This window comes from Pseudophryne corroboree, chromosome 5, assembly GCF_028390025.1.
Source record: "Pseudophryne corroboree isolate aPseCor3 chromosome 5, aPseCor3.hap2, whole genome shotgun sequence".
NCBI lineage: Eukaryota > Metazoa > Chordata > Amphibia > Anura > Myobatrachidae > Pseudophryne > Pseudophryne corroboree.
Genome location: NC_086448.1, coordinates 804,542,924 through 804,570,373, shown reverse-complemented (window position 1 = coordinate 804,570,373; position 27,450 = coordinate 804,542,924). Strand labels below are relative to the sequence as shown.

The following is a 27,450-nucleotide window of genomic DNA, read 5'->3' as shown; positions in this document are numbered from 1 at the left end:
TAAAAGCTGCCCGGCATCTGTGGGCTACATGCAAAAGCAGCCAGTATTTACCCTGCATGCAAAAACAACAAATGTATTTTCCAATTGGTTACTTTTTTTTTTTTTTCCCCTTTGCTCCTTAATCAGAATTAGCCATGTTGCGCAATAAAACACAAGGTACGATGAGCTCGCACTATGGGGGTAATTCACACCTGATTGCCCGCTAGCTGATTTTTGCTGTCCTGCGTTCGCATAGTCGCCACCCACCGGGGAGTGTATTTAAGCTGTGCAAGTGTGCGATCGCATGTGCAGCCGAGCGATACAAAAAAAAACTGTGCAGTTTCTGAGTTGCCAAGAACTTACTCAGCCGCTACGATCACTTCAGTCTGCCCGGGGCCGGAATTGACGTCAGACACCCGCCCTGCAAACGTCCCTGAAAACGGTCAGTTGCCACCCACAAACGCCTTCTTCCTGTCAATCTCCTTGCGATCGGCTGTGCGTATGGATTCTTCGTAAAACCCATCGCACAGTAACGATCTGCTTTGTACCAGTGCAACGCGCCTGCGCAGCTCTGCAAAAAATGCTAGCGAGCAATTAAGTCTGAATTACCCCCTATATCCCGTGGAAGGTGATTCTTCAGTCTGCGCTACAAACTCCAGGCACGCTACAAATCAGCAGCAGCAGTTTCTATGCAAGAAGCTCATTCCCTCCGGTGTCTCTGCACTGGTAACGTGGGTGTATTCAGTCATAGTCTAATCAGCCCTGTATCTATAAACTCTTATACTAGGTCTCATACACACTGGTATTACTGTACATGCCATTATGTTATAAAAGCTATTATGGGGATGGGACAATGGAACCTGCTGCATTCCCAGTTGTATCTCTACTAGTTTTCAGTTTCTCTGAGTCTATGTTCTGGTCTTCTGAAGGCTTCTTGCTCCATTCAGAGGAGTGACCTCCAATGACCTCCTGAACGCAAGTAAAATTAAAGCCATAACTACAAATATTGGTGGTCATTCCGAGTTGATCGCTAGCTGCATTCGTTTGCTGTGCAGCGATGAGGCAAAAAAAAGGCACTTCTGCGTATGCGGTGCAATGCGCACACACGTCGTACAATTGCAACGAGCGATGTAGTTTCACCCAAGGTCTAGCAAAGCATTTCAGTCGCACTTCTGGCCGCAGAGTGATTGACATGAAGTGGGTGTTTCTGGGTTTCAACTGACCGTTTTCAGGGAGTGTACGGAAAAACGCAGGCGTGCCAGGAAAAATGCAGGCGTGGCTGGGCGAACGCAGGGCGTTTTCGTGACGTCAAAACAGGAACTGAACAGTTTGAAGTGAGCGCAAGCGCTGAGTAGGTATTGAGCTACTCTGAAACTGCACAAAAAAACTTTGCCGCCGCTCTGCGATCCTTTCGTTCGCACTTCTGCTAAGCTAAAATACACTCCCAGTGGGCGGCGGCATAGCGTTTGCACGGCTGCAAAAAACTGCTAGCGAGCGAACAACTCGGAATGACCCCCATTGTCTCTCCATTGAAAAAATTCTATTAGTCATTAAAAGCTTCAAACTGTAACACAGGTAATTATTTTTAGGGTGATTATTATTTCCCATGAGAGAGGAGCAGGACCACCTAAACTGCTCCGGGTCCCACAATTCTAGCGTTTTCAAGCAGAGGCAGGTGGTGGACAGAGTGGCAAGGCAGTATTCTCTATCTGCCTCCCAGCCTGCAGTCAGACAGTGTACGGATGTCAGCATGTTGATTGGTGGATGGCTGGAGCATCCACCAATCAGAGTCCTGACAGCCATTCACTGTATGGAAGCACATGGAGAAACGGCACACGACCGCTGGAGGGCTAAGATAAAAAAAAAACAATTATTGGTTCCCATGAATGGGTGTGTGGGGGCCCCACTGCATTGCTTTGCCCAAGGTCTAGCCCTGGATAGTAGTACTGATAGCAATAGAGTGACAGCGTACATTTGGTGCCCACAAGAAGCCAGGCGCTGTGACACAGCAGGGGGTGAATTGTACCTGATAAAACACAAGGTCTCCTAGCAAGCGCTGGAGTGATGACATCGGTAGCGTTTATACAGATATCATTAGCACCGCTGTAGAAGACACGTTTGCTATATATATCAGGTGTGGGTAACAAGGGTGAAGTACACCTACACGACACGTAACAAAGGAGTGCATCTACTTGGCGACATATTAATAAAGTAGGTGTCAGAGTTAATTTCATTATCTTGTCTCACCCTGTTAGAATCCTATACGGCCTAATGGGGATACCTCATTAATTCCACAGTAATGCAAGGGACAGCTCTCTACCGCGCAGAAGTAGGATTATTCCTGTCTTTGCATTTCCGTCATTAACAGAACAGGATTCCATCTCCACCGCCTCTTCTTCTGCTGGAATTATACCGCTCACATCCTAGACCTACACACACACATCTTCAGTTCCCTGGGAAATGTCTGATTGTGCGTCGGCGAAGGGATAAGCCAAGCTTGCACCAGAGACGGGAGAAGACTGTTCACAAAACATTAATTAGTCAAAATAAATGCTTCAGAAGACGGCATTTCTGGGAATGATATGATGAGCCGATAACACGGATAACACCCCCCTGCTTCTCTCTGACTTGCGGTGACATTAGCAGAAAACGCTGTATGCAAATCCAGAGCCCAATTAGTAGGTAACAAAAAATAAAGTAAAAAAAAAACAACCACACGCGAGCTGCCGCTATCAGGAGGTGACAAAATGCTAAAACAGAAACCCATTACAGCAGAGAGTAAGAAAGCAGGATTGCCAAGGGCTCCGAACATGACAATATTACCCATTATAGGTTATGCCTGAATATTCCACTTCAACTCAGAAAAATGATCAAGCAAACCTAAGGAACATGCCACCATGAATGACGGAGCAGCCTTCCGGTGTCTGTGTAATGTTCACCAGCAGCACAGGAGGAAACCCTTCCCGTACTCGGTCTACAAAACTAGTGGCAGGATGGGATAATACCCGGACAACCGCAGCGTAACGCGAAAGGCGTCATCCCAACATACCCAGTATGTGTCACTGCAGAACCTACCACTGCATGGCAACGCGTTTCGCCACACCACCCAGCAGACTGTGATGATGTGTATCTAGGCAAGGTGCCCGTGTCCCTGCCAATTTATCCGGCAGTTCAGGACAATGGTAGACCTTCTCATCCCAACCTACCTACTATGCGTCACTGCAGACCCTACCACTGCATGACAACGCGTTTCACCCCACCACCCAGTAGCGAGCAGACTGATGAAGTGAATCCAGGTAAGGTGCCAGCGTCCCTGCCAACTTCTCAGGCAGTTCAGGACATAGGTAGACCTTCTCAGGAGTCACAGAAATCCCGGAGCCTCCCAGATATAATGGGGAGTTGGCATTTACGATTAACATGGTCTTGTTACGGAATCCCATAATGAAACTGTAGGAAAGGGGCTGCAGGCTCAGCTCAACTAGAACACAGAGAATCCTGCTGAGGTGTCAATACCCCAAGTAGTCAACATCTGAGCACAAAGCGGGTAATTCAGGGTTGTTAGAAAACAGAAAAAAATTAGCAATTGATGTAACATGTGCAGAGTTAGATTTGGGTGGGGTGTATTCAAATTGAAATCTAAATTGCAATGCAAAAATAAAGCAGCCAGTATTTACCCTGCACAGAAACAATATAACACACCCAAATCTAACTCTCTCTGCACATGTTACATCTGCCCCACCTGCAGTGCAGCATGGTTTTGCCCAATTGCTAACTTTTTTGGTTTGCTAACAACTCTGAATAAACCCCAAATGTTTGTATAAATGTGTGTGTATTAGCAAAACTTTATCCTTTGCTGAAATAGAAAATATGTAGATCTTTAATTAAAAAAAAAAAAATCTCTCTGACATAGCTGTAATTCATTAATAAAATGACATAGGTGTTTTTAACATCTCCAGCAGGGGGAGCCATGTGTCTTTACCATAGACTCCACAAATATTTTTTTGATCATCACAGACTGGGAAAGCAACAGTGCCACATAAATGAAAACTACATCAAGCTGGCAGAGGTCTATACATTGGCACAGGTAGTAGGGAAGGAAAAATAAAGGTTTTCCAGCCTATGTAATAATGCTTCTGGTAAATGAAATTCCGCATTATCTGAGAAAGTGAAGAGATCACAGCCCCCCCTCCCCTCCCTCCACGCTTTCCTGTCACTATTGCGTCATTCACAATCTTCGTTCCTCAGAAAATAAACAGGCAGAAAGTCAGCAGCATTCCGTCAATGTGACTCCTAATTATCTCGGAGAATGTTTTCCGTGAGCGCCAACATGTGCCTGATGGCGGCACTTAGATAACATGTAAATGAGGACAGAGAATAGGACACAACATTCTCTTCTACAAGTTCTAATCCTAAAACTTAAATGATTCCAATTAAATTATTATTGTGGAATTTGTTTTTGAACAACCACCTTAAAATGATAGCTCATCCTTTACTGAACCCCAAATAATCCAATGACTGCATCCCAACATACAATATTGGGAGTGTCGCCCCCACATAGAGTGATACCCCTCCTGTTCTGTTACCTAGCGACTGAAAAAGAAAATTCCTCCAGGTGCTACCAAAGAGCCCGGCTTTCTAGAGTACCGCCTCTGGGACTAGAGCAGGCTTAGCCAAACTGTTGCGAAACTACACTTCCCAGTATGCTCTGCCACAGTTTTAGTATTTCCCAATAGCAAAAGTGTAGAAGGGCATGCCTGGACTTGTAGTTTCACAACAGCTGGAGAGCCACAGGCTGGCCAGGCCTGAACTATGGGAGATTTAATTCCGGAATGAGATGAGAAAGCAGACAACCATATTTCCCCGGCAAACTAGCTCCATACGTCTCATCTCAGAGCTGGAACAAACGCGTTGTGCTATACTTCCAACAGGAAACATGTCATGCGGCAAAACGCGCTTCCAGGAACACTTTGTCCAATGTACGACAAAACTTCACACACAAACATACTACATAAAATAAGAGAGTTACAGCGTCCTTTACCTCTCATAGTTATGCCATTAAAGGAAATTAAAGAAAATTGGTCCTAAAACGGTCAAGATGTATTCCTTTAGATTTTGTTTGTCATTAAATGCGTACTTCTAACCTGTACGTCTTGATATGTACTTGGCAGACCATCTAAGCGCTAACCCAAACTGCTTTGCTCTGGGCAACAACTGTGCTGCTTAAATTACCATTTGCCCGTACCCCTATGCCCCTTACATATTTGCGGCCTCTGATTGGGCCCCTACTCCTATCCCCCTCTACTGCCATTTAACATTTCAGACAGAAGTAACACAGGGCGGTCCACTGGGTCCCACCTGGGAGGGAGGTGTACCTTAGTAAATTGTTTTCTGCAGGTGGCAGTGCAGATTTAATATTGAATTCATGGTATAAATGCACACTTGTTTTAGGACACACAGCCCTACATAATACCCATGCGCTCATTTAGGTGTGCAGGGTAATGGCAGGAAATGATCACTTGGCCGGTTACATGCTGGTCTGTCGGGTCACTAACAATTTATCACCCGGAGCAGCCTACGTAATGCGCAGAGAGCAGCGGCAATATACACACCTCCGTGGTGGAGAGCACGGTATCTTCATCAAGGCTGAGTACGGCGTCAGTCACTATGTTTTCGTAAGGTAGGAAGCGACTGCTCATTACCTGCAGAGATCGGGAGAGAGAAAAATGGCGTCAACGAGGGGTTTAAAAAAAAAAAACATTTACTTACAAGCTGTGCAATAAAAACTGCAATGTTGAACTCTTTCCGTGTTTGTTTTTTTATTAATAACCTCACATTCAGGTCTTCTGATCTGTTAGGATATCTCTCGGCAGAAGTCCTCCTAACACAGTACCCCAGCCGCAGCTTGGACCCACTGACTGCTACGGGAATCAATCCTTTCCCAAGCCACTGACTGCTGCCCCTTCTGTCAAAGCCCCAAGAGCTGCAGGAGAAGTTTCAGCCTCTGCTTATCACCATACCAGCTATGACCCGCTGTCAGGATAAACGATGGACAGGCCGTCACTCTTCCCAGCCCTGTAATCAGGAGTGAAAGCTTTCTACTAAAATGGATTTCAAGACATGTCTGCTGCGGAGACGCTGCTGACAAATCTGTCTGCCTCCGTCATTGCCCCGAATTACAAACGTGACGGAGATTTATAGACAAATTATTATTTAAAAGGAATGGAAGGGCTTAATTTATTCTGTGTCCCACAGTTCTGCTGTGGAGAATGGGCACGGGAATCTAAACGCACTTTCCCTGATAGTGGCACGGCGGTGCAGTGGTTAGCATCGTTGCCTCATAGCACCAAGGTCATGGATTGTCTGTGTGGAGTTTGTATGTTCCCTCAATGCCTGCTTTGGTTTAGTCCCGGTTTTCTGGTGTCTTCCCACAAACATTCTGGTAGGCTCAATTGCTTCGTGTACTTTAAAAAAAATTGTTTTGTACAAGTGAATATTTAATTCTACATAATATGAAATAGTTCTTACTTGTTTTTCTTATTAAAACCCTCAATATTTTATATGTTCTAACGGCGATAAAGAGGGGGCTGCTGAACTGAACTCTCCCCAAAGACGGAACACCAGCGCCAGTTACGGAAAAGGAGGAAGAGAAGGATCAAGTCTCTTGAGAGCGACAGTAAAAATAAATAAATTTGAAGTCCCAAAATTTGAATATGAATAAGACTGTTGAGGACTCCGAACGTCAGCTGTCGGAATATTTTCCAGCGCAATGCCTGTGTGTGCGTGATGATGTCTGGCACAGAGCAGAGGCTTCGTTAGAGGGGAGAGGCAGAGCAGCACCCCATGCCTCGCTGCACACAGGAGAGTTGTTTGTGGAGAAAACAGCATCAAGGTCAGTAGTTACACAAGGTGAGGAGGCGCTGCGTTTCAGAATCTTAAAAAGGATGAGCGCGCCGGCCAAGCTTAAAAGAAAATATCCAAGTGGGCTCAGTGTACCAGAAAGCCTCCTGATGCTGTTTATATGTCCACTGACTCAAGCAGAAACCATTAGCTGCCAATTTAACAGGGACTGCGCTTTCCCCTTAACGCTGGCCACCGAGTGTCATCGAAAGACGCACGTTTTCCTTGTCCACCAAGCGGCGGACACAGTCCTGGGGCCGTCTGTACATCTTTGTACAAGATTCATTTTTTGAGGCATCTCAGGCAGCGGCCTGTGGTACGCAGCAGTTAGTGGGGAGCTTTATCAAATATTGGAGACAGATAAAGTGGAGAGAGATAAAGTACCAACCAATCGGCTTTGAAACTCATTTTACAGGGTGTGCTGGAAAAAATTGGCAAACGCTACAGTAAATGTCTCCAACAGTTCATAAATCTCCCCAAACGTGACATATCGCTGGTTGGTGCTAGCATGAGATAAAAGGCAGAAGAGGGACCAGCGCTGGGTACTACAAAGTTGGAGGACAAAGGCAAAGGGCCACCAGCACTAGTTCCAAGTGATGGGCTTAATAATGATTAGGTACACAGTAGTGGCATCCTAACCACACTGTGTAATGTGCACAAATATGCTGTAACACAAAGCACCCAATCAGGAAGTAGCTTAGATTTTCCTTGCATGGTTTAAAATGTGAAACAAACATATGATTGGATGTAAGGGGTTATATAAAGCACAGATATTTTTACTGCACTCAGCGATCCGTTCTTGTGTTACTAGACATTTTAGACCTACAGACAGGAACACTGGTGTGCATAGGGGAAAAAATTACTACTGAAAATGTTCCGTATCTCTCTTTGTGAATGTTTATATCAGGTGCTGTGAATAATCTAACGTCCATTTTTGTGGTTCTTTTCTTTAAGTGCTGCCCAAACTTTGCTTCAGTGCTTCTCCCTCAAGAATGGTTAGAGCGCAGTAGCTTTGGGTGCTCATTAGTTTTGGAAACTGGGACAAGTCTCTGACAATTCCCGGAAAAGCTAACGACTTTAGTTTCATGGGAACAAAATATAAAGATCAGACCGGTAATCCGAGACTACATGTTATTTATGTCACTATACAATCCTCCCCCCCACCCCCCATCATTAACACCACCCAATAGCTGAAGAAATATGTCACACTCTTAAAAAAAATATATCTATATTTTAATATGTATTATAATTCCATGTTCCGTGTTTGCAAGGTTCAGATCAGCAAGTCATAGAGACACAGGGGGTCATTCCGAGTTGATCGCTCGCTAGCAACTTTTTGCAGTGCTGCGATCAGGTCAAAACTCAGCAAAACTGCGCATGCGTATGCACCGCAATGCGCAGGCGCGTCGAACGGGTACAAAGAGGATCGGTGCTGGGCGATGGATTTAACGAAGAATCCATTCGCACAGCCGATAGAAAGGTGATTGAAAGAAAGAGGGCGTTTGTGGGTGTAAACTGACCATTTTATGGGAGTGATTGGAAAAACGCAGGCGTGTCCAAGCGTTTGCAGGGCGGGTGTCTGACGTGATCGCAGCGGCTGAGTAAGTCCAGAGCTACTCAGAAACTGCAAAAAAAAAACTTTGTGCCATCGGCTGCAAAAGCGTTCGCACACTTGCAAAGCAAAAATATACTCCCCCATAGGCGGCGACTATCTGATCGCAGTGCTGCAAAAAAGTTTCTAGCGAGCTATCAACTCGGAATGACCCCCACAATCCGGACCGGAACGGGCTATTGAGACCGCTCTCTTACAAAGCATTCTGTTCCCATTGCCCAGCCTCACTCAGAGAGTGGCCATTGGTCTACTGTCTCCGGTAATGTGGGTTCTCTATGAATATATTAAATAATGAGAAATTACGTCAACGATTACAACTGAAAATACATTCTCTGGAGTCAAAAATACCCCAAAACATTCAGATTAATTTCTTATGTGAGGCGGCGCGTGAGCTGCTGCAAGATGAGATAGATTTATAAATCCAAACAATGGAGGTGGCTGCTCCGCGGATATGATGGCCGCTGTGGCGGCATGGTCTCACCTTGCTCTCCCCTTCAATGACGATGACAGGCACAGCAGTGGCAGGCCAGCGGTGTTTGGCAGGAAGCGGCTTGTCACAGTTCCACAAGACTATGATCTGGAATGAGATAACAGACAGACACGTGAGCATCTCAGGCCGTCGGGTTCCCCTGCAGAATATTTCCCCCAAATGAAAAGTCTCTCTGGAAATTTAACAAAATGGGAAATGCTTTGTTCAGAGGCTCATTTATGACCCTTCTGGGCCTATGGATGAATTCACAGTGCAGCCACTCTGTGGTCTGGACCACTATTCAGTCTAATAGGAAATAGAGGCCCAAAACCTCAAACATCGTCATCCATATTGCAAACGCTCATATTAAAGGGTTCCCTTAATTACAATCTCATCGCTTGTTGGTTGGGAGCTGCCTAGTTTCGGCGGACACGTGACAAGGCTTTGTTCTGATTGGCTGCTCAGCTTCAAGCACTGAAATATCCTGATGAAACATGAATAATACAAGCAGGGCATGCTGCCGGGAGGGCGGTTACCATACCTGGTGACAGTACTGAGACTTTGCTACAGCGACCAGCAGCTTCAAGATTGGCTGAGACTGGGAAACCAGCGGAGTCACAGCATGGATTACTGCGGTAAACTTGGTTGGGGATTTTACACCTGCAATGTGGGAAAAGAAAAAAGTTAACACACCCAAACGACATATAATTCTGCAAGATACCTGTGCTGAATTCACATCAAACAAATAACAAATTTAGGGGGGGAAATGTATCAAACCTTGAAGAGAGATTCAGGGGTCTATTCATGAAGCAGTGAAAAAAAGAGAGGGGAGAAGTGAGCCTGTGGAGAAGTTGCCCATTGCAACCAATCAGCTGCTCCGTACAATTGTATAGTATGCAAATTATAAATGTTACTTCAATGCTGATTGGTTGCCATGGGCAACTTCTCCACTGGCTCACTTCTCCACTGCTTCATGAATAGATCCCAAAAGTACCAACCAATCAGCTTCTGCCAGGTTACAGGCTGTATTTGAAAAAATAAGATTTTAAACCTACCGGTAAATCTTTTTCTCGTAGTCCGTAGAGGATGCTGGGGACTCCGTAAGGACCATGGGATAGACGGGCTCCGCAGGAGACATGGGCACTTTAAGAAAGACTTTAGGTATGGGTGTGCACTGGCTCCTCCCTCTATGCCCCTCCTCCAGACCTCAGTTAGAGAAACTGTGCCCAGAGGAGACGGACAGTACGAGGAAAGGATTTTTGTTAATCCAAGGGCAAGATTCATACCAGCCCACACCATTCACACTGTATAACTTGTGATATACTAACCAGTTAACAGTATGAAAACAACACAACATCAGTCCGAGACCGATGAACTATAACATAACCCTTATGTAAGCAAAACTATATACAAGTCTTGCAGAAGTAGTCCGCACTTGGGACGGGCGCCCAGCATCCTCTACGGACTACGAGAAAAAGATTTACCGGTAGGTTTAAAATCTTATTTTCTCTTACGTCCTAGAGGATGCTGGGGACTCCGTAAGGACCATGGGGATTATACCAAAGCTCCCAAACGGGCGGGAGAGTGCGGATGACTCTGCAGCACCGAGTGAGCAAACAGGAGGTCCTCCTCAGCCAGGGTATCAAACTTATAGAACTTAGCAAAGGTGTTTGAACCCGACCAAGTAGCAGCTCGGCACAGCTGTAATGCCGAGACCCCACGGGCAGCCGCCCAAGAAGAGTCCACCTTCCTAGTGGAATGGGCCTTAACCGATTTTGGTAACGGCAATCCAGCCGTAGAATAAGCCTGCTGAAACGTGTTAGAGATCCAGCGAACAATAGTCTGCTTCGAAGCAGGAGCGCCAACCTTGTTGGCTGCATACAGGGCAAACAGTGCTTCTGTTTTTTCTGATCCTGGCCACGTAAATTTTCAAAACCCTGACTACATCAAGGGACTCGGAATCCTCCAAGTCTCGCGTAGCCACAGGCAAGAATTGAGGACGGGTCCGCAATTCCTCTTTAACCATATGGAAAACCATATAGGGGCTTTTATGAGACAAAGCCGCCAATTCTGACACTCGCTTAGCCGAAGCCAAGGCTAACATGACCACCTTCCATGTGAGATATTTTAACTCCACCGTTTAAAGTGGTTCAAACCAGTGCGACTTAAGGAAACTCAACACCCCGTTAAGGTCCCAAGACGCCACCAGAGGTACCAAAGGAGGCTGAATATGCAGCACTCCCTTCACAAAAGTCTGTACTTCTAGGAGAGAAGCTAATTCCTTCTGAAAGAAAATGGATAAGGCCGAAATCTGAACCTTAATGGAGCCTAATTTTAGGCCCAAATTCACTCCAGTTTGTAGGAAGTGAAAGAAATGGCCCAGATGGATTTCTTCCGTAGGAGCATTCCTGGCCTCACACCAAGAAAAATACTTCCACCATATACGGTGATAATGTTTAGCTGTCACGTCCGTCCTAGCCTTTATTAGAGTAGGAATGACCTCATCCGGAATGCCCTTTTCCGCTAGGATCCGGCGTTCAACCGCCATGCCGTCAAACGCAGCCGCGGTAAGTCTTGGAACAGACAGGGCCCCTGTTGCAACAGGTCCTGTCGTAGAGGAAAAGGCCACGGATCTTCTGTGAGCATTTCCTGCAGATACGAATACCAGGCCCATCGCGGCCAATCTGGAACAATGAGAATTGTCTGTACTCCTCTCATTCTTATTACTCTCAACACCTTGGGGATGAGAGGAAGAGGAGGAAACACATAGACCAACTGGAACACACACGGTGTCACTAGGGCGTCCACTGCAATCGCCTGAGGGTCTCTTGACCTGGCGCAATACCTCTGTAGTTTTTTGTTTAGGCGGGACGCCATCATGTCCATCTGGGGCAGGCCCCACTGACTTGCAATCTGTGCTAAGACTTCCTGATGAAGTCCCCACTCTCCTGGATGTAGATCTGGTCTGCTGAGGAAGTCTGCTTCCCAGTTGTCCACTCCCGGAATGAACACTGCTGACAGTGCGCTTTCATGATTTTTCGCCCAGCGAAGAATCCCGGTGGCTTTCATTGCCACTCTGCTCCTTGTGCCGCCTTGGCGGTTTACATGAGCTACTGCGGTGATGTTGTCTGACTGGATCAGAACCGGTAGGTCGCAAAGCAAAGTCTCCGCTTGACGAAGGGCGTTGTATATGGCCCTCAGTTCCAGGACGTTGATGTAGAGATAAGTCTCTTGACTTGATCAAATACCTTGGGAGTTTCTTCCCTGTGTGACTGCCTACCCACCTCGGAGGCTCGCATCCGTGGTCACCAGAACCCAGTCCTGGATGCCGAATCTGCGATCCTCCAGAAGGTGAGCACTCTGCAGCCACCACAGGAGAGACACCCTGGACCTGGGGGACAGGGTGATCAACTGATGAATCTGTAGAAGTGACCCGGACCACTAGTCCAGTAGGTCGCATTGGAAGGTCCTCGTATGGAACCTGCCGAAGGAATGGCCTCGTATGATGCCACCATCTTACCCAGGACTCGAGTGCCGTGAAGCACCGACACCTGTCAATAGGTCCCTGACCAGAGTCATGAGTTCCTGGGCCTCTTCTATCGGAAGATAAACCCTATTCTGGACCGTATCCAGAATTATGCCTAAGAAGGTCAAACGAGTCGCAGGAATCAACTGTGACTTCGGGTTACTGAGAATCCAGCCGTGTTCCTTTAACACCTTCAGTGAAGGTGACACGCTGTTCAACAACTGCTCTCATGATCTCGCTTTTATGAGGAGATCGTCCAAGTACGGGATAGTTCTATAATTGGGAATGACAATCCTGTACTGCAACCCCAGGTATGCCTGATGAGGTGGATATATGGGAACATGAAGGTATGCATGCTTTATGTCCAGGGATACCATAAAATCCCCCCTTTCTAGGCTGGCGATGATCGCTCTGAGCGATTTAATTTCGAACTTGAACCTTTGCAAGTATAGATTCAAGGATTTTAAATGTAAAATGGGTCTGACCGAACCGTCCGGTTGATTAATACCCCTTCCCATGTTGAAGTAGGGGAACTTTGACCACCACCTGTTGAAGATACAATTTGTGAATTGCATTTAACACTATCTCCCTTTCTGGGGGAGAAGCTGGTAGGGCCGATTTGAAAACCGGCGAGGAGACACCCCTTCGAATTCCTGTAACCCTGGAAAAAAAATTTTATTGCCCCGGGATCCACCTGTGAGTGAACCCAGATGTGGTTGACAATTCGAAGACGTGCCCCCCCTGGTGCGGGCTCCCTCAGCTGAGCTCCCGCATCATGCTGTGGATGTTGTAGAGGCCGGGGAGGACTTCTGCTCCCGGGAACCAGCTGTGGTTGGCAGCTTGTTTCCCCTGCCCTTACCTCTGGCAAGAAAAGACTATCCTCGTATTTTCTTGTTTCTATTTAACCGAAAGGACCGCATTAGATAATGTGGCGCTTTCTAAGGCTGTGAGGGAATATATGGCAAAACATTTTTTATTCAGTTGCAGTGGTTGTGGAGACCAGGTCCGAGAGACCTTCCCCAAACAATTCCTCACCCTTGTAAGGTAAAACCTCCATATGCCTTTTTGAGTCGGCATCACCTGTCCATTGCCGGGTCCATAGGACTCGTTTAGCAGAAAACGACATAGCGTTGATTCTAGAACCCAGTAGGCTAATGTCTCTTTGAGCATTTCTCATATATAAGACAGCATCTTTAATATGACCCAGATTCAATTAAATGGTATCCTTATCCAGGGTATCAATCTCCGTCGATAAGGTACCTATCCACGCTGCTACAGCGCTACAAACCCAAGCCGACACTATCGCCGGTCTGAGAATTGTGGAAATGGACTTCAAGGTAGCCTGCTGTTTGCGATCAGCAGGATCCCTGAGGGTAGCCATATCTTGGGATGGCAGCGCTACCTTTTTGGATAAGCGTGCGCTTATTTTCCTCTTGGGGAAGATTCTCACCGTCTCCTGTCATTAGTCGGGAAAGGATACGCTCTAAGAATCCATTTTGGGAATCTGCAGTTTGTCTGGAGATTCCCAAGCCTTTTCAATAACTCGTTCATGAGATGGGGGAAAGGTTACCTCAGGTTTCTGTACCCTATACATGTGTACCCTCGTGTCAGGGACAGGGGGTTTGATATGCAAATCCTCTTTTATTACAATAATCATATATTGAATACTTTTAGCCAATTCTGGCTGTAACTTTGCATCATTGTAGCCGACACTGGAGTCAGAATCCGTGTCGGTATCAGTGTCTACTATTTGGGATAGTGGGCGCTTTTGAGACCCCGAAGGTCCCTGTGACATAGGTGAAAGGCAGGGTTTGACTCCCTGTACATTCCCTAGATTCAGTGCAATAAATTCACATTAGCACTTAAACATTCCACATATCCAACCAGTCAGGTGTCGGTGTCGCCGACGGAGACACCATAGTCATTTACTCCACCTCCTCCCTATGAGAGCCTTCTACCTCAGACATGCCGACGCACGTGTACCGACACACCACACACTCGGGGAATCCTCTTACCTGAAGACCGTTCCCCCACAAAGCCCTTTGGAGAGACAGAGAGAGAGTATGCCAGCACACACCCAGCGCCAATGACCCAGGAAAAAACACACAATATGTTTACCCAGATAGCGCTGTAATCTTTATTTTGCGCCAAATTATGTGCCCCCCCTTCTTTAAAACCCTCTTTCACTGTGGATAAGCAGGGGAGAGTCCGGGGAGCTTCCTCTCAGCGCTGTGCTGTGGAGAAAATGGCGCTGATGAGTGCTGAGGAAGAAGCCCCGCCCCCTCAGCGGCGGGCTTCTGACCCGCTAAAATAATGAAAAAACTGGCGGGGGCTCTTTATATATACAGTGTCTAGCTGTATATATATGTCTTTTTGCCAGTAAAAGAGGTTTATATGCTGCCCATGGCGCCCCCCCTGCGCCCTGCACCCTTACAGTGACTGCAGTGTGTGAGGTGTGTGGGAGCAATGGCGCACAGCTTTACTGCTGTGCGTTACCTCAGTGAAGATCTGAAGTCTTCTGCCGCCTCTGAAGTCTTCTTTCTTCTCATACTCACCCTGCTTCTATCTTCCGGCTCTGTGAGGAGGACGGTGGCGCGGCTCCGGGACGAACTCCAGGGTGAGACCTGTGTTCCGACTCCCTCTGGAGCTAATGGTGTCCAGTAGCCTAAGAAACAGAGCCTAACATTAAAGTAGGTCTGTTTCTCTCCCCTCAGTCCCTCGCTGCAGGGAGTCTGTTGCCAGCAGAGCTCCCTGAAAATAAAAAACCTAACAAATATACTTTCTTTTCAGGAAACTAAGGAGAGCTTCCTGTAATGCACCCAGTCTCCTCTGGGCACAGTAGTAAACTGAGGTCTGGGGGAGGGGCATAGAGGGAGGAGCCAGTGCACACCCATACCTAAAGTTCTTTCTTAAAGTGCCCATGTCTCCTGCGGAGCCCGTCTATCCCCATGGTCCTTACGGAGTCCCCAGCATCCTCTAGGACGTAAGAGAAATGACCGTTACGGACTGATTGGTTGGTGCTTTATCTGTCACCGAGGTTTGAAACATCTCCCCCTTAGGTAGCACAGCAAAATAGATCATTAAAAAAAAGCAGAAAATCTTAAAACTTATATGGAATTTGTAAAAGCTAATCTCTAATATATCCTCCTAAAATGTTACCTATACTCGGTGTAAGCAGCCATGTTATGCGCTGGATCATGTACCAATTCAAGAGGAACTGGTGAGCTCACTGAGGCACTTGGTATTTCATGTCTCAGTGATGTCTTTCAATTATGTGAGTTCATAGGCTTAATCACTACGAATATTACCTCAGACAGCCTAGTTCCTAGCAGAGTGATAGTCTCAATACTGACCTAGGCCACAAAATGGCTGCCCTGCCGCTACTCTGTGTATGCACCAGGTGCACCAACTCACCTAGAAAATAAACTAGGCAATAGTGAGCTGAAACAAATGCACTGTACTAAGCTTAGCATTGAAAGTTAACTTTAACATATTTGTTTCATCCAATTGTGCTTTTTAGAATGAGTAATTATTGGTAAATGTGGAAGCTGTATGCACCGTGCTAGGATTTACACACCGGCCTTCTTTCAGCCACACATGTATTTCCTACGGGTGCTGGGATTTTTTTGGGCCTGGCCAACCTGTGGCTCTCCCGCTGTTGTAAAACTACACATCCCAGCATCCTGTGCCACAGTTTTGCTATTAGGGATTGGTAAATCTGTGACACAGCATGCTGGGATGTGTAGTTTCACAACAGCTGGAGAGCCACAGGTTGGCCAGGCCTGCTCCAATGGTTTCACAAAAGGACGCCCTGAAGCCTATGAGAGTCTGTCGCAGGGAAATTAGATTGTAATCTCCATTAGTGCTGATGAACCTGAATAACATTATATCTGCACAACACTAGCAAATATGTGGGTGATGTGTAAATGGAATGACGACACTCTAGCACGTCCGCAAGTGCCGAGCAGTTCGTAGTACACAGGGTCAGCAAATTCAGATTTTTTTTTCATTTTTATTTCAAATAGAAAAAAAAAACGAGATACTAATCAACCGTGTAAGCAAAACCGATAAAACGTGAACATTGCTGAGCTAAGTACATTTTCACCTATTTGATCTGACAACGAAAAGGGAAAAAAAAAGAAAGAACAAACTTTAAGAAATAAATAGCAGCTTGTCACAAATAAACCCGCCATGGCCGAAATTGCAGGGGTATCCAACATGTGGCCTCCAGCTGCTGAGGAACTACACATGCCAGCATAGCCTGCCATTAGGGTATGTTAAAACTGTGGTAGGGCATTACGGGATGTGTAGTCCTACGGCGGCTGCAGGGCCGCATGTTGAATAACGTTGCTTTACCGTATACGTTACACGGGGATAGCGTGAGAACGGCTCGGAGTGGAGTAACGGTGGAATCCGCAACCACGCACAATTGAAGATGGCTGTAATCATTCCAAAACCACACCACTCATCATCAGGTCATAGAGAATAAAGCACTTACCTAGATTAGCGTAGTAGTAAGGGAAATCGCCCAGATATGAGGAGTACTGGGGCAGCACAAACAGCCCTCCGGGATGCTTGTTCCATATTAAACTGTTGCGTGATATGTGCTTGAAGATTCTGTCCTGAATTATCTGGAGACGAGAGAAGACGGAGAGAGTTGGATGAAGCACTTAGTACCAGCTATTTTCACTTGAGCATCCTCTCAAATCAGCCGCTAGATAAGGAGCGTAATCAGGGACCTGAGGCGAGAGCAGGGAACGGACATGTTTTTGGCTTTCAAATGCGTCGACAGGAGATGGCGGAATTATTGGAGCCTGTTGTGATGCTGGGACATGTGTGGTATCCAGTACCTAAATGTACTTTCTGTATATCAGGGTTTATATTAACGTGCACTTATCCCCTTACACAGAGGAGGGGAGCTAAAGCAATTTTATTCATTTACTGGAGGGGAATCACTCCGTCCCTCGATAATATCACTTGGTTCCCCATGATCGGATGGGCTGCATTCTCAGTACCTCAGTGAGGTCAACTACGGCGAGCAATTTACCTCTCTCCCTCCCCTCTTGTAGGCCAGTAGGCATATTTTTTCCATCACCCGTGTAATTTGCTCCAAAAAGCGGAGACTGGGATCAAGGAGGACCTAATTCTGTAATAATTCTCCACGGTAGGGAGAAGTCTATACTACCTCACAGCACGGAGGTCATGAGGTCAATCCCTGGTCATTGTCTATCTGTGTGGTGTTTGTATGTACTCCATGTTTTTGTGCGAGTTTGCTCCAAAAGCATACTGGTTGTTAATTGTGTCTTGGGGAATATAGACTGTAAGCTCCAATGTGACAGGGAATTATATGAATGATATAGCGCTTCAAGTGGCACTATATAAATAATAAGACCCAAAAAATGACAGCTGGCTCCTGCCCAGCAAGCCAGTCATTCAGGAAACAGCAGGAACTTCAACCAGCGTATCAAGTAGCCATACTGCCTCCACTGTTGCATTACCACTACAACCCAGCAGGGGTGCCCTTGGAACAGAAAGTCCAGAACCCTGTTACACTGAATGAATTGCAAGTGGTTTTCTGCGGGGAACCGGCACTCATGTCGGCAGTGTTATTTGGGTGCAATCATTCCTTTGTTAGAACCAAAGTTTTTCTAACACATATGGATCGCGCCCTAAACCAATAAAAAAAAAAGGTGCATGAGACAGGCACAAATCCAGGAGCGGAGAAGCTGTATTGATATTGGAGAAATGCTGCTGCTCCAGGAATGGAATTAAATAATTATAAATGTATGTGTAGACTTTGTGTAGTCAATAGCGTGACTGAATAGGTTTATCCGTCTCTGAGATCAATGCTGCGGCTCTGAGAGCCAACGCAACGTATTTAAAGTAGCTGCTGAAATATCTGTATTATATGCAAAAAGACTTCCACTACACTGGCTGTAATGTTTTAAATCATTTACAGTACATTAATACGTCATTAACTTGATAGAGAGCCTTACAGCGCAGTGTCTCTATGCAGAGCACATTAAAATATGCCACAGGAATACCGGAGCTTGGCAAACACGTATTTATTGCCGTAAATAACAAGTCTCCGATGCAGGAGACGCTTGTTTTTTATCCCCCAAAGCAGTAATTATAGCGCTAACATTTGAACCTACGTGGCTGGGGCTTTCCTAACGAGCAGAGCCATGTATAAATACTGCAGTAAAAAACAATTTGTACAGATAATTAGTCCGCCTGGTATCTGGGTGCACAGTTCACGACTTGATGGTGAAATGAACATGGAACGTCGGCTACGGTCAGCTGACGGCTCCTGTATCGACGCTGCTCGCCGACCAGCACATCAGGAGGGCAAAAGCTCAGACGGAGAAATAAAATTTTCATTGATTGGCCGGGTGAAAAGGTAAATGGTGTGAGAGTCTACGAGCAAGGGGTGGGGGGAGATAAGGAACGGAGAGCCATGCATCATATACAGTAAAACAGAACTCCAGAACGGGCCAAGACCAAACTGCGACCTTTGTGCCTGGCTTTCTGGGTGACCCATCCGCTCATCTCGCGGTAATGGGCTGTGAATTATTTCTTATCACAGGATCAGGCAAAAGCACAGAGTGTGAGATACAGAAACATCTGCTCACAAGTCCCGGATCAGCGGCGCATTGCCGTCAGCGTTATGTAGATGTGTCCACGTACACCTTTCCTCCACTCGCGCCAATTAGCTCTGCCCGATGTGCCGCAGAATGCCACTAAGCCATGCCGTGCATCCTGCCACTGAATTTGCATCTCTGATGATGCCAAAGTACAATACACAAGTACCCGGGACACGGGTGATGGCTGCAGCAGTAGTGTGCAACTTGGAAGGGGACAGACACAGGTGAGGCTCACCATGCATCGTGTGCTCTAGGTGTAACCTGTCCTAGGACAACCCTGGGGAGGTTGCAATCTGGCTTTGGATTCCATCCAAAACAGGCCGCTAGGACACATGGAGTTTGTGTTTTTGGTCAACATGTTGCATGCAGTTCTTCCGCCTCTTCTGGTTTCTTCCCATGGGCCAAAGACCTACCACGCCAGGTTCACTTATTTCTGACTAAGGGGGATATTCAATTTGGTCCGAAGAGACATCGGGAGTAAAAACCCCCGATGTTTCTTCGGGTGCTGCGGTCGGGCTATTTAATTTGCTCGGCCGGTAACAAGTCCTCTTACACCCGAAAACACACAGGTTCAGTGAAACCTGTGTGTTTTCGGGTGAAACAGCCCCGTTTTCGGTTGAAAACGGGGCTGTTATCGGGCATTTTGCTTCGCCTGCCGGAGGCAGGTGAAGCAAAACCCCCGATAAGCCGCGGCACGCGCCGGCTTATCGGGGCCAATTAAATAGCCCCCACCGGCCGATACTTATCACCCGGCATCCCGGGCCAAATTGAATATCCCCCTTAGTGTGCTGATAGGGGTGTGATAGCAAAAACAGATTGTAAGTGAACTGATTTTTACCTCCCTTCTAAAGTTTCCAGGAGCTATTCAATTGTTTTAGACACCTATCCCTAAGGCTGCACTTATTGTGGATTTCCGCTCGCACCCTCCTGAGGTGTGAGCAGAAATCCACATAACGTAGGGCTTCAGGGCTTGACGCGAGTGCCGGGTGCCCTGTAACTGTGGCACTTAGCTTGGAAGAAGCTCCTTTATGTGGCTAATCCTGGTGTGTCAGGGCACGAGAATGCAGCCATTGCAACCAGCGCGGGGCTAGTTACGCAACTGAATAGCTCCCATAACTTGAGAAGGGAAGTACGGGCTCCCGAAACAATTAAACAGCTCCCTTGGCCACTGCCCCCATACATACTCTAATTCGAAAACCATAGGCATAATAATATGGAGCTGGTCCCCCCTCCTTGCTGCTGTAACAGCCACCGGGCTTTTGGGATGGCTTTCGGATAGATTTTAGGACATGTCTGCAGAGAGTCACAGCCGTAAAAGCCAAGAGCTAGGATTTGGGCACGGGTGTTGGGTGTTAATGCTGGCTCACTGTCAGTGTTCCAATTCATCCCAAAAGGTGTTTCAATGGTGCGGAGTCCAGTGCTCTGTGCAGGCCGGTCACGCTCTTCCACGCCAAACTATGTTTTGACGGACCTGGCTTCGTGAAAGGGAAGGGGGGATTGGGGGTGTTGGTCCTGCTGATACAGCAAAGAGCCAACTTAAAACTGTTGCCATAAAGTTGGACGCTCACAAATTCCAAAATTGGCGCTGCATGCTGTGAGCTTGTATGGCGGAACGCATCTCTAGAACATCGTTACAGATGATGGGAGAAGCAAGCAGGGCAGAAATATATTGGACTGACCTGTTGGGACAGATGGCATGCAATGCCACTGGGCTCTTCAATAAGACCCATTGCACTGCTAATGTCTGACTATGGAGACTGCATGGCTGGATGCATGGTTTTGTGCCCCTGTTAGCAACGGGTGTGGCAACGTAGAGTTTTAAAAATAAATCCTCCTTTTTTGGTGACAGCTACCGGCTCCGACAACCTCCATAGGCTGAACAGTGCAGCAGCTATTAACGAGCTCCAGCTCCCAGTGGTAAATTTATAACATAAAGAAACAGGTCACAAAGCTTTGTATAAGACAGACTTAATGAGCGCTCCCTTCGTAACGCTACACAACCGCTATAGAGAGCCTCAGACATTTACAGCGTCACTGCCCTGCTCACATCTACACTATATATTGGTATTTATATTGGTTTCTGCCCATGGCAACTGGCTTCCACTCTCAATACCCCAGAGGTCAAATCATTGTTAAAGGGTCATTTATACGAAAACAAAATAAAAGTACCAGCCGTCTGTTGCATTTTCCTTTACAATGATTTCAACTTTACTGCCGGTACAGAAGGATTGCAATCAGCCGATTTCAGATTTGGTAAAGCACCAAGGGGCCCCATTTATCAACGAGTGATAAAACTCGTTGTGTATGATAAATGGTGCTCCAGCCAATCAGCTCCGAACTGTCATTTTTCAAACATTTTGGGAGTAGCACACCCGACCGTCGCTGGGAGCAGCACACCCGACCGTCGCTGGGAGCAGCACACCCGACCGTCGCTGGGAGCAGCACACCTGACCGTCGCTGGGAGCAGCACACCCGACCGTCGCTGGGAGCAGCACACCCGACCGTCGCTGGGAGCAGCACACCCGACCGTCGCTGGGAGCAAAACGGCTGGAGTACCATTTATCATACGCAATGGCTAAAACGTGTTGATAAATGGTCCCCTAAGCACTTGAATGCTTTGGGGTTTTTTTTTTTTGGTCTATGTGGAGGCCGTACTATAAGTGCATGCATGGGAGAAAATAAGATTTTACTTACCGATAAATCTATTTCTCGGAGTCCGTAGTGGATGCTGGGGTTCCTGAAAGGACCATGGGGAATAGCGGCTCCGCAGGAGACAGGGCACAAAAAGTAAAGCTTTTTCCGATCAGGTGGTGTGCACTGGCTCCTCCCCCTATGACCCTCCTCCAGACTCCAGTTAGGTACTGTGCCCGGACGAGCGTACACAATAAGGGAGGATTTTGAATCCCGGGTAAGACTCATACCAGCCACACCAATCACACCGTACAACTTGTGATCTAAACCCAGTTAACAGTATGATAACAGCGGAGCCTCTGAAAGATGGCTTCCTACAACAATAACCCGAATAAGTTAACAATAACTATGTACAATTTATGCAGATAATCCGCACTTGGGATGGGCGCCCAGCATCCACTACGGACTCCGAGAAATAGATTTATCGGTAAGTAAAATCTTATTTTCTCTATCGTCCTAGTGGATGCTGGGGTTCCTGAAAGGACCATGGGGATTATACCAAAGCTCCCAAACGGGCGGGAGAGTGCGGATGACTCTGCAGCACCGAATGAGAGAACTCCAGGTCCTCCTTAGCCAGAGTATCAAATTTGTAAAATTTTACAAACGTGTTCTCCCCTGACCACGTAGCTGCTCGGCAAAGTTGTAATGCCGAGACCCCTCGGGCAGCCGCCCAAGATGAGCCCACCTTCCTTGTGGAGTGGGCCTTTACAGATTTAGGCTGTGGCAGGCCTGCCACAGAATGTGCCAGTTGGATTGTGCTACAGATCCAACGAGCAATCGTCTGCTTAGACGCAGGAGCACCCATCTTGTTGGGTGCATACAATATAAACAACGAGTCAGATTTTCTGACTCCAGCTGTTCTTGCAATATATTTTTAATGCTCTGACAACGTCCAGTAACTTGGAGTCCTCCAAGTCACTTGTAGCCGCAGGCACTACAATAGGCTGGTTCAGATGAAATGCTGACACCACCTTAGGGAGAAAATGCGGACGAGTCCGCAGTTCTGCCCTGTCCGAATGGAAAATCAGATATGGGCTTTTGTAAGATAAAGCTGCCAATTCTGACACTCTCCTGGCAGAAGCCAGGGCTAGAAGCATGGTCACTTTCCAAGTGAGATATTTCAAATCCACCTTATTTAGTGGTTCAAACCAATGAGATTTTAGAAAATCCAAAACTACATTGAGATCCCACGGTGCCACTGGAGGCACCACAGGAGGCTGTATATGCAGCACTCCCTTCACAAAGGTCTGGACTTCAGGGACTGAAGCCAATTCTTTTTGAAAGAAAATCGACAGGGCCGAAATTTGAACCTTAATAGATCCCAATTTGAGACCCATAGACAATCCTGATTGCAGGAAATGTAGGAATCGACCCAGTTGAAATTCCTCCGTCGGAGCACTCCGATCTTCGCACCACGCAACATATTTTCGCCAAATTCGGTGATAATGTTGCACGGTTACTTCTTTCCTTGCTTTAATCAAAGTAGGAATGACTTCTTCCGGCATGCCTTTTTCCATTAGGATCCGGCGTTCAACCGCCATGCCGTCAAACGCAGCCGCGGTAAGTCTTGAAACAGACAGGGACCCTGCTGAAGCAAGTCCCTCCTTAGAGGTAGAGGCCACGGATCTTCCGTGATCATCTCTTGAAGTTCCGGGTACCAAGTCCTTCTTGGCCAATCCGGAACCACTAGTATCGTTCTTACGCCTCTTTGCCGTATAATTCTCAATACTTTTGGTATGAGAGGCAGAGGAGGAAACACATACACCGACTGGTACACCCAAGGCGTTACCAGCGCGTCCACAGCTATTGCCTGCGGATCTCTTGACCTGGCGCAATACCTGTCCAGTTTTTTGTTGAGGCGAGACGCCATCATGTCCACCATTGGTCTTTCCCAACGGGTTACCAGCATGTGGAAGACTTCTGGATGAAGTCCCCACTCTCCCGGGTGAAGATCGTGTCTGCTGAGGAAGTCTGCTTCCCAGTTGTCCACTCCCGGGATGAACACTGCTGATAGCGCTATCACATGATTCTCTGCCCAGCGAAGAATCCTTGCAGCTTCTGCCATTGCACTCCTGCTTCTTGTGCCGCCCTGTCTGTTCACATGGGCGACTGCCGTGATGTTGTCCGACTGGATCAACACCGGTTTTCCCTGAAGCAGAGGTTCTGCCTGGCTTAGAGCATTGTATATTGCTCTTAGTTCCAGAATGTTTATGTGAAGAGACGTTTCCAGGCTCGTCCATACTCCCTGGAAGTTTCTTCCTTGTGTGACTGCTCCCCAGCCTCTCAGGCTGGCGTCCGTGGTCACCAGGATCCAATCCTGTATGCCGAATCTGCGGCCCTCCAATAGATGAGGACTCTGCAACCACCACAGAAGAGACACCCTTGTCCTTGGAGACAGGGTTATCCGTAGGTGCATCTGAAGATGCGACCCTGACCATTTGTCCAACAGATCCCTTTGGAAAATTCTTGCGTGGAATCTGCCGAATGGAATTGCTTCGTAAGAAGCTACCATTTTTCCCAGGACTCTTGTGCATTGATGTACAGACACCTTTCCTGGTTTTAGGAGGTTCCTGACAAGCTCGGATAACTCCTTGGCTTTTTCCTCCGGGAGAAAAACCTTTTTCTGAACCGTGTCCAGAATCATCCCTAGGAACAGCAGACGAGTTGTCGGCATTAACTGGGATTTTGGAATATTCAGAATCCACCCGTGCTGTTTTAGCACTTCTTGAGACAGTGCTAATCCCATCTCTAGCTGTTCTCTGGACCTCGCCCTTATTAGGAGATCGTCCAAGTATGGGATAATTAATACGCCTTTTCTTCGAAGAAGAATCATCATCTCGGCCATTACCTTTGTAAAGATCCGAGGTGCCGTGGACAATCCGAACGGCAGCGTCTGAAACTGATAGTGACAGTTTTGTACAACGAACCTGAGGTACCCCTGGTGTGAGGGGTAAATTGGAACGTGGAGATACGCATCCTTGATGTCCAAGGATACCATAAAGTCCCCCTCTTCCAGGTTCGCTATCACTGCTCTGAGTGACTCCATTTTGAACTTGAACTTCTTTATGTACAGGTTCAAGGACTTCAGATTTAGAATAGGCCTTACCGAGCCATCCGGCTTCGGTACCACAAAAAGAGTGGAATAATACCCCTTCCCTTGTTGTAGAAGAGGTACCTTGACTATCACCTGCTGAGAGTACAGCTTGTGAATGGCTTCCAAAACCGTCTCCCTTTCGGAGGGGGACGTTGGTAAAGCAGACTTCAGGAAACGGCGAGGTGGATCCGTCTCTAATTCCAACCTGTACCCTTGAGATATTATCTGCAGGATCCAGGGATCTACCTGCGAGTGAGCCCACTGCGCGCTGTAATTTTTGAGACGACCGCCCACCATCCCCGAGTCCGCTTGAGGAGCCCCAGCGTCATGCTGAGGCTTTTGTAGAAGCCGGGGAGGGCTTCTGTTCCTGGGAAGGAGCTGCGTGTTGCTGTCTCTTCCCTCGACCTTTGCCTCGTGGCAGATATGAATAGCCCTTTGCTCTCTTATTTTTAAAGGAACGAAAGGGCTGCGGTTGAAAAGTCGGTGCCTTTTTCTGTGGGGGAGTGACTTGAGGTAGAAAGGTGGATTTCCCGGCTGTAGCCGTGGCCACCAAATCTGATAGACCGACTCCAAATAACTCCTCCCCTTTATACGGCAAAACTTCCATATGCCGTTTTGAATCCGCATCACCTGACCACTGTCGCGTCCATAAAGCTCTTCTGGCCGAAATGGACATAGCACTTACCCGTGATGCCAGTGTGCAGATATCCCTCTGTGCATCACGCATATAAAGAAATGCATCCTTTATTTGTTCTAACGACAGTAAAATATTGTCCCTGTCCAGGGTATCAATATTTTCAATCAGGGACTCTGACCAAACTACCCCAGCACTGCCCATCCAGGCAGTCGCTACAGCTGGTCGTAGTATAACACCTGCATGTGTGTATATACTTTTTTGGATATTTTCCATCCTCCTATCTGATGGATCTTTAAGTGCGGCCGTCTCAGGAGAGGGTAACGCCACTTGTTTAGATAAGCGTGTTAGCGCCTTGTCCACCCTAGGAGGTGTTTCCCAGCGCTCCCTAACCTCTGGCGGGAAAGGGTATAATGCCAATAATTTCTTTGAAATTATCAGTTTTTTATCAGGGGCAACCCACGCTTCATTACACACGTCATTTAATTCTTCTGATTCAGGAAAAACTATAGGTAGTTTTTTCATACCCCACATAATACCCTGTTTAGTGGTACCTGTAGTATCAGCTAAATGTAACGCCTCCTTCATTGCCAAAATCATATAACGTGTGGCCCTACTGGAAAATACGGTTGATTCGTCACCGTCACCACTGGAGTCATCGCCTGTGTCTGGGTCTGTGTCGACCGACTGAGGCAAAGGGCGTTTCACAGCCCCTGACGGTGTTTGAGTCGCCTGGACAGGCACTAATTGATTGTCCGGCCGCCTCATGTCGTCAAACGACTGCTTTAGCGTGTTGACACTATCCCGTAGTTCCATAAATAAAGGCATCCATTCCGGTGTCGACTCCCTAGGGGGTGACATCCTCATATTTGGCAATTGCTCCGCCTCCACACCAATATCGTCCTCATACATGTCGACACACACGTACCGACACACAGCAGACACACAGGGAATGCTCCTAACGAAGACAGGACCCACTAGCCCTTTGGGGAGACAGAGGGAGAGTTTGCCAGCACACACCAAAAGCGCTATATATATATCAGGGATAGCCTTATAATAAGTGCTCCCTTATAGCTGCTTTGTTATATCAAATTATCGCCATAAATGTGCCCCCCCCTCTCTGTTTTACCCTGTTTCTGTAGTGCAGTGCAGGGGAGAGACTTGGGAGCCGTCCTGACCAGCGGAACTGTGAGAGGAAATGGCGCCGTGTGCTGAGGAGATAGGCCCCGCCCCTTTTCTGGCGGGCTCGTCTCCCGCTATTTAGAGAAATTAGGCAGGGGTTAAATATCTCCATATAGCCTCTAGGGCTATATGTGAGGTATTTTTAGCCTTTATAGGTAATCATTTTGCCTCCCAGGGCGCCCCCCTCCCAGCGCCCTGCACCCTCAGTGACTGCCGTGTGAAGTGTGCTGAGAGGAAAATGGCGCACAGCTGCAGTGCTGTGCGCTACCTTTTGAAGACTGCAGGAGTCTTCAGCCGCCGATTCTGGACCTCTTCTGTCTTCAGCATCTGCAAGGGGGCCGGCGGCGTGGCTCCGGTGACCATCCAGGCTGTACCCGTGATCGTCCCTCTGGAGCTTGATGTCCAGTAGCCAAGAAGCCAATCCATCCTGCACGCAGGTGAGTTGACTCCTTCTCCCCTCAGTCCCTCGCTGCAGTGATCCTGTTGCCAGCAGGAATCACTGTAAAATAAAAAACCTAGCTAAACTTTTTCTAAGCAGCTCTTTAGGAGAGCCACCTAGATTGCACCCTTCTCGGCCGGGCACAAAAATCTAACTGGAGTCTGGAGGAGGGTCATAGGGGGAGGAGCCAGTGCACACCACCTGATCGGAAAAAGCTTTACTTTTTGTGCCCTGTCTCCTGCGGAGCCGCTATTCCCCATGGTCCTTTCAGGAACCCCAGCAT

At 47.3% G+C, this 27,450-nt stretch overlaps 1 protein-coding gene across 1 annotated transcript in view; it reads right to left on the bottom strand.

Moving 5' to 3' along the window:
* Positions 1 to 27,450, bottom strand: part of EXT1 (exostosin glycosyltransferase 1) — a 287,113-nt gene that overhangs the window by 7,695 nt on the left and 251,968 nt on the right. The window contains exons 5-8 of the mRNA XM_063924477.1: positions 16,982 to 17,114; positions 9,499 to 9,617; positions 8,970 to 9,065; positions 5,589 to 5,678 (exon numbers count right to left, since the gene is read on the bottom strand). Coding sequence (XP_063780547.1) covers positions 5,589 to 5,678; positions 8,970 to 9,065; positions 9,499 to 9,617; positions 16,982 to 17,114 — 438 coding nt within the window. The remainder of the gene's footprint in view (positions 1 to 5,588; positions 5,679 to 8,969; positions 9,066 to 9,498; positions 9,618 to 16,981; positions 17,115 to 27,450) is intronic.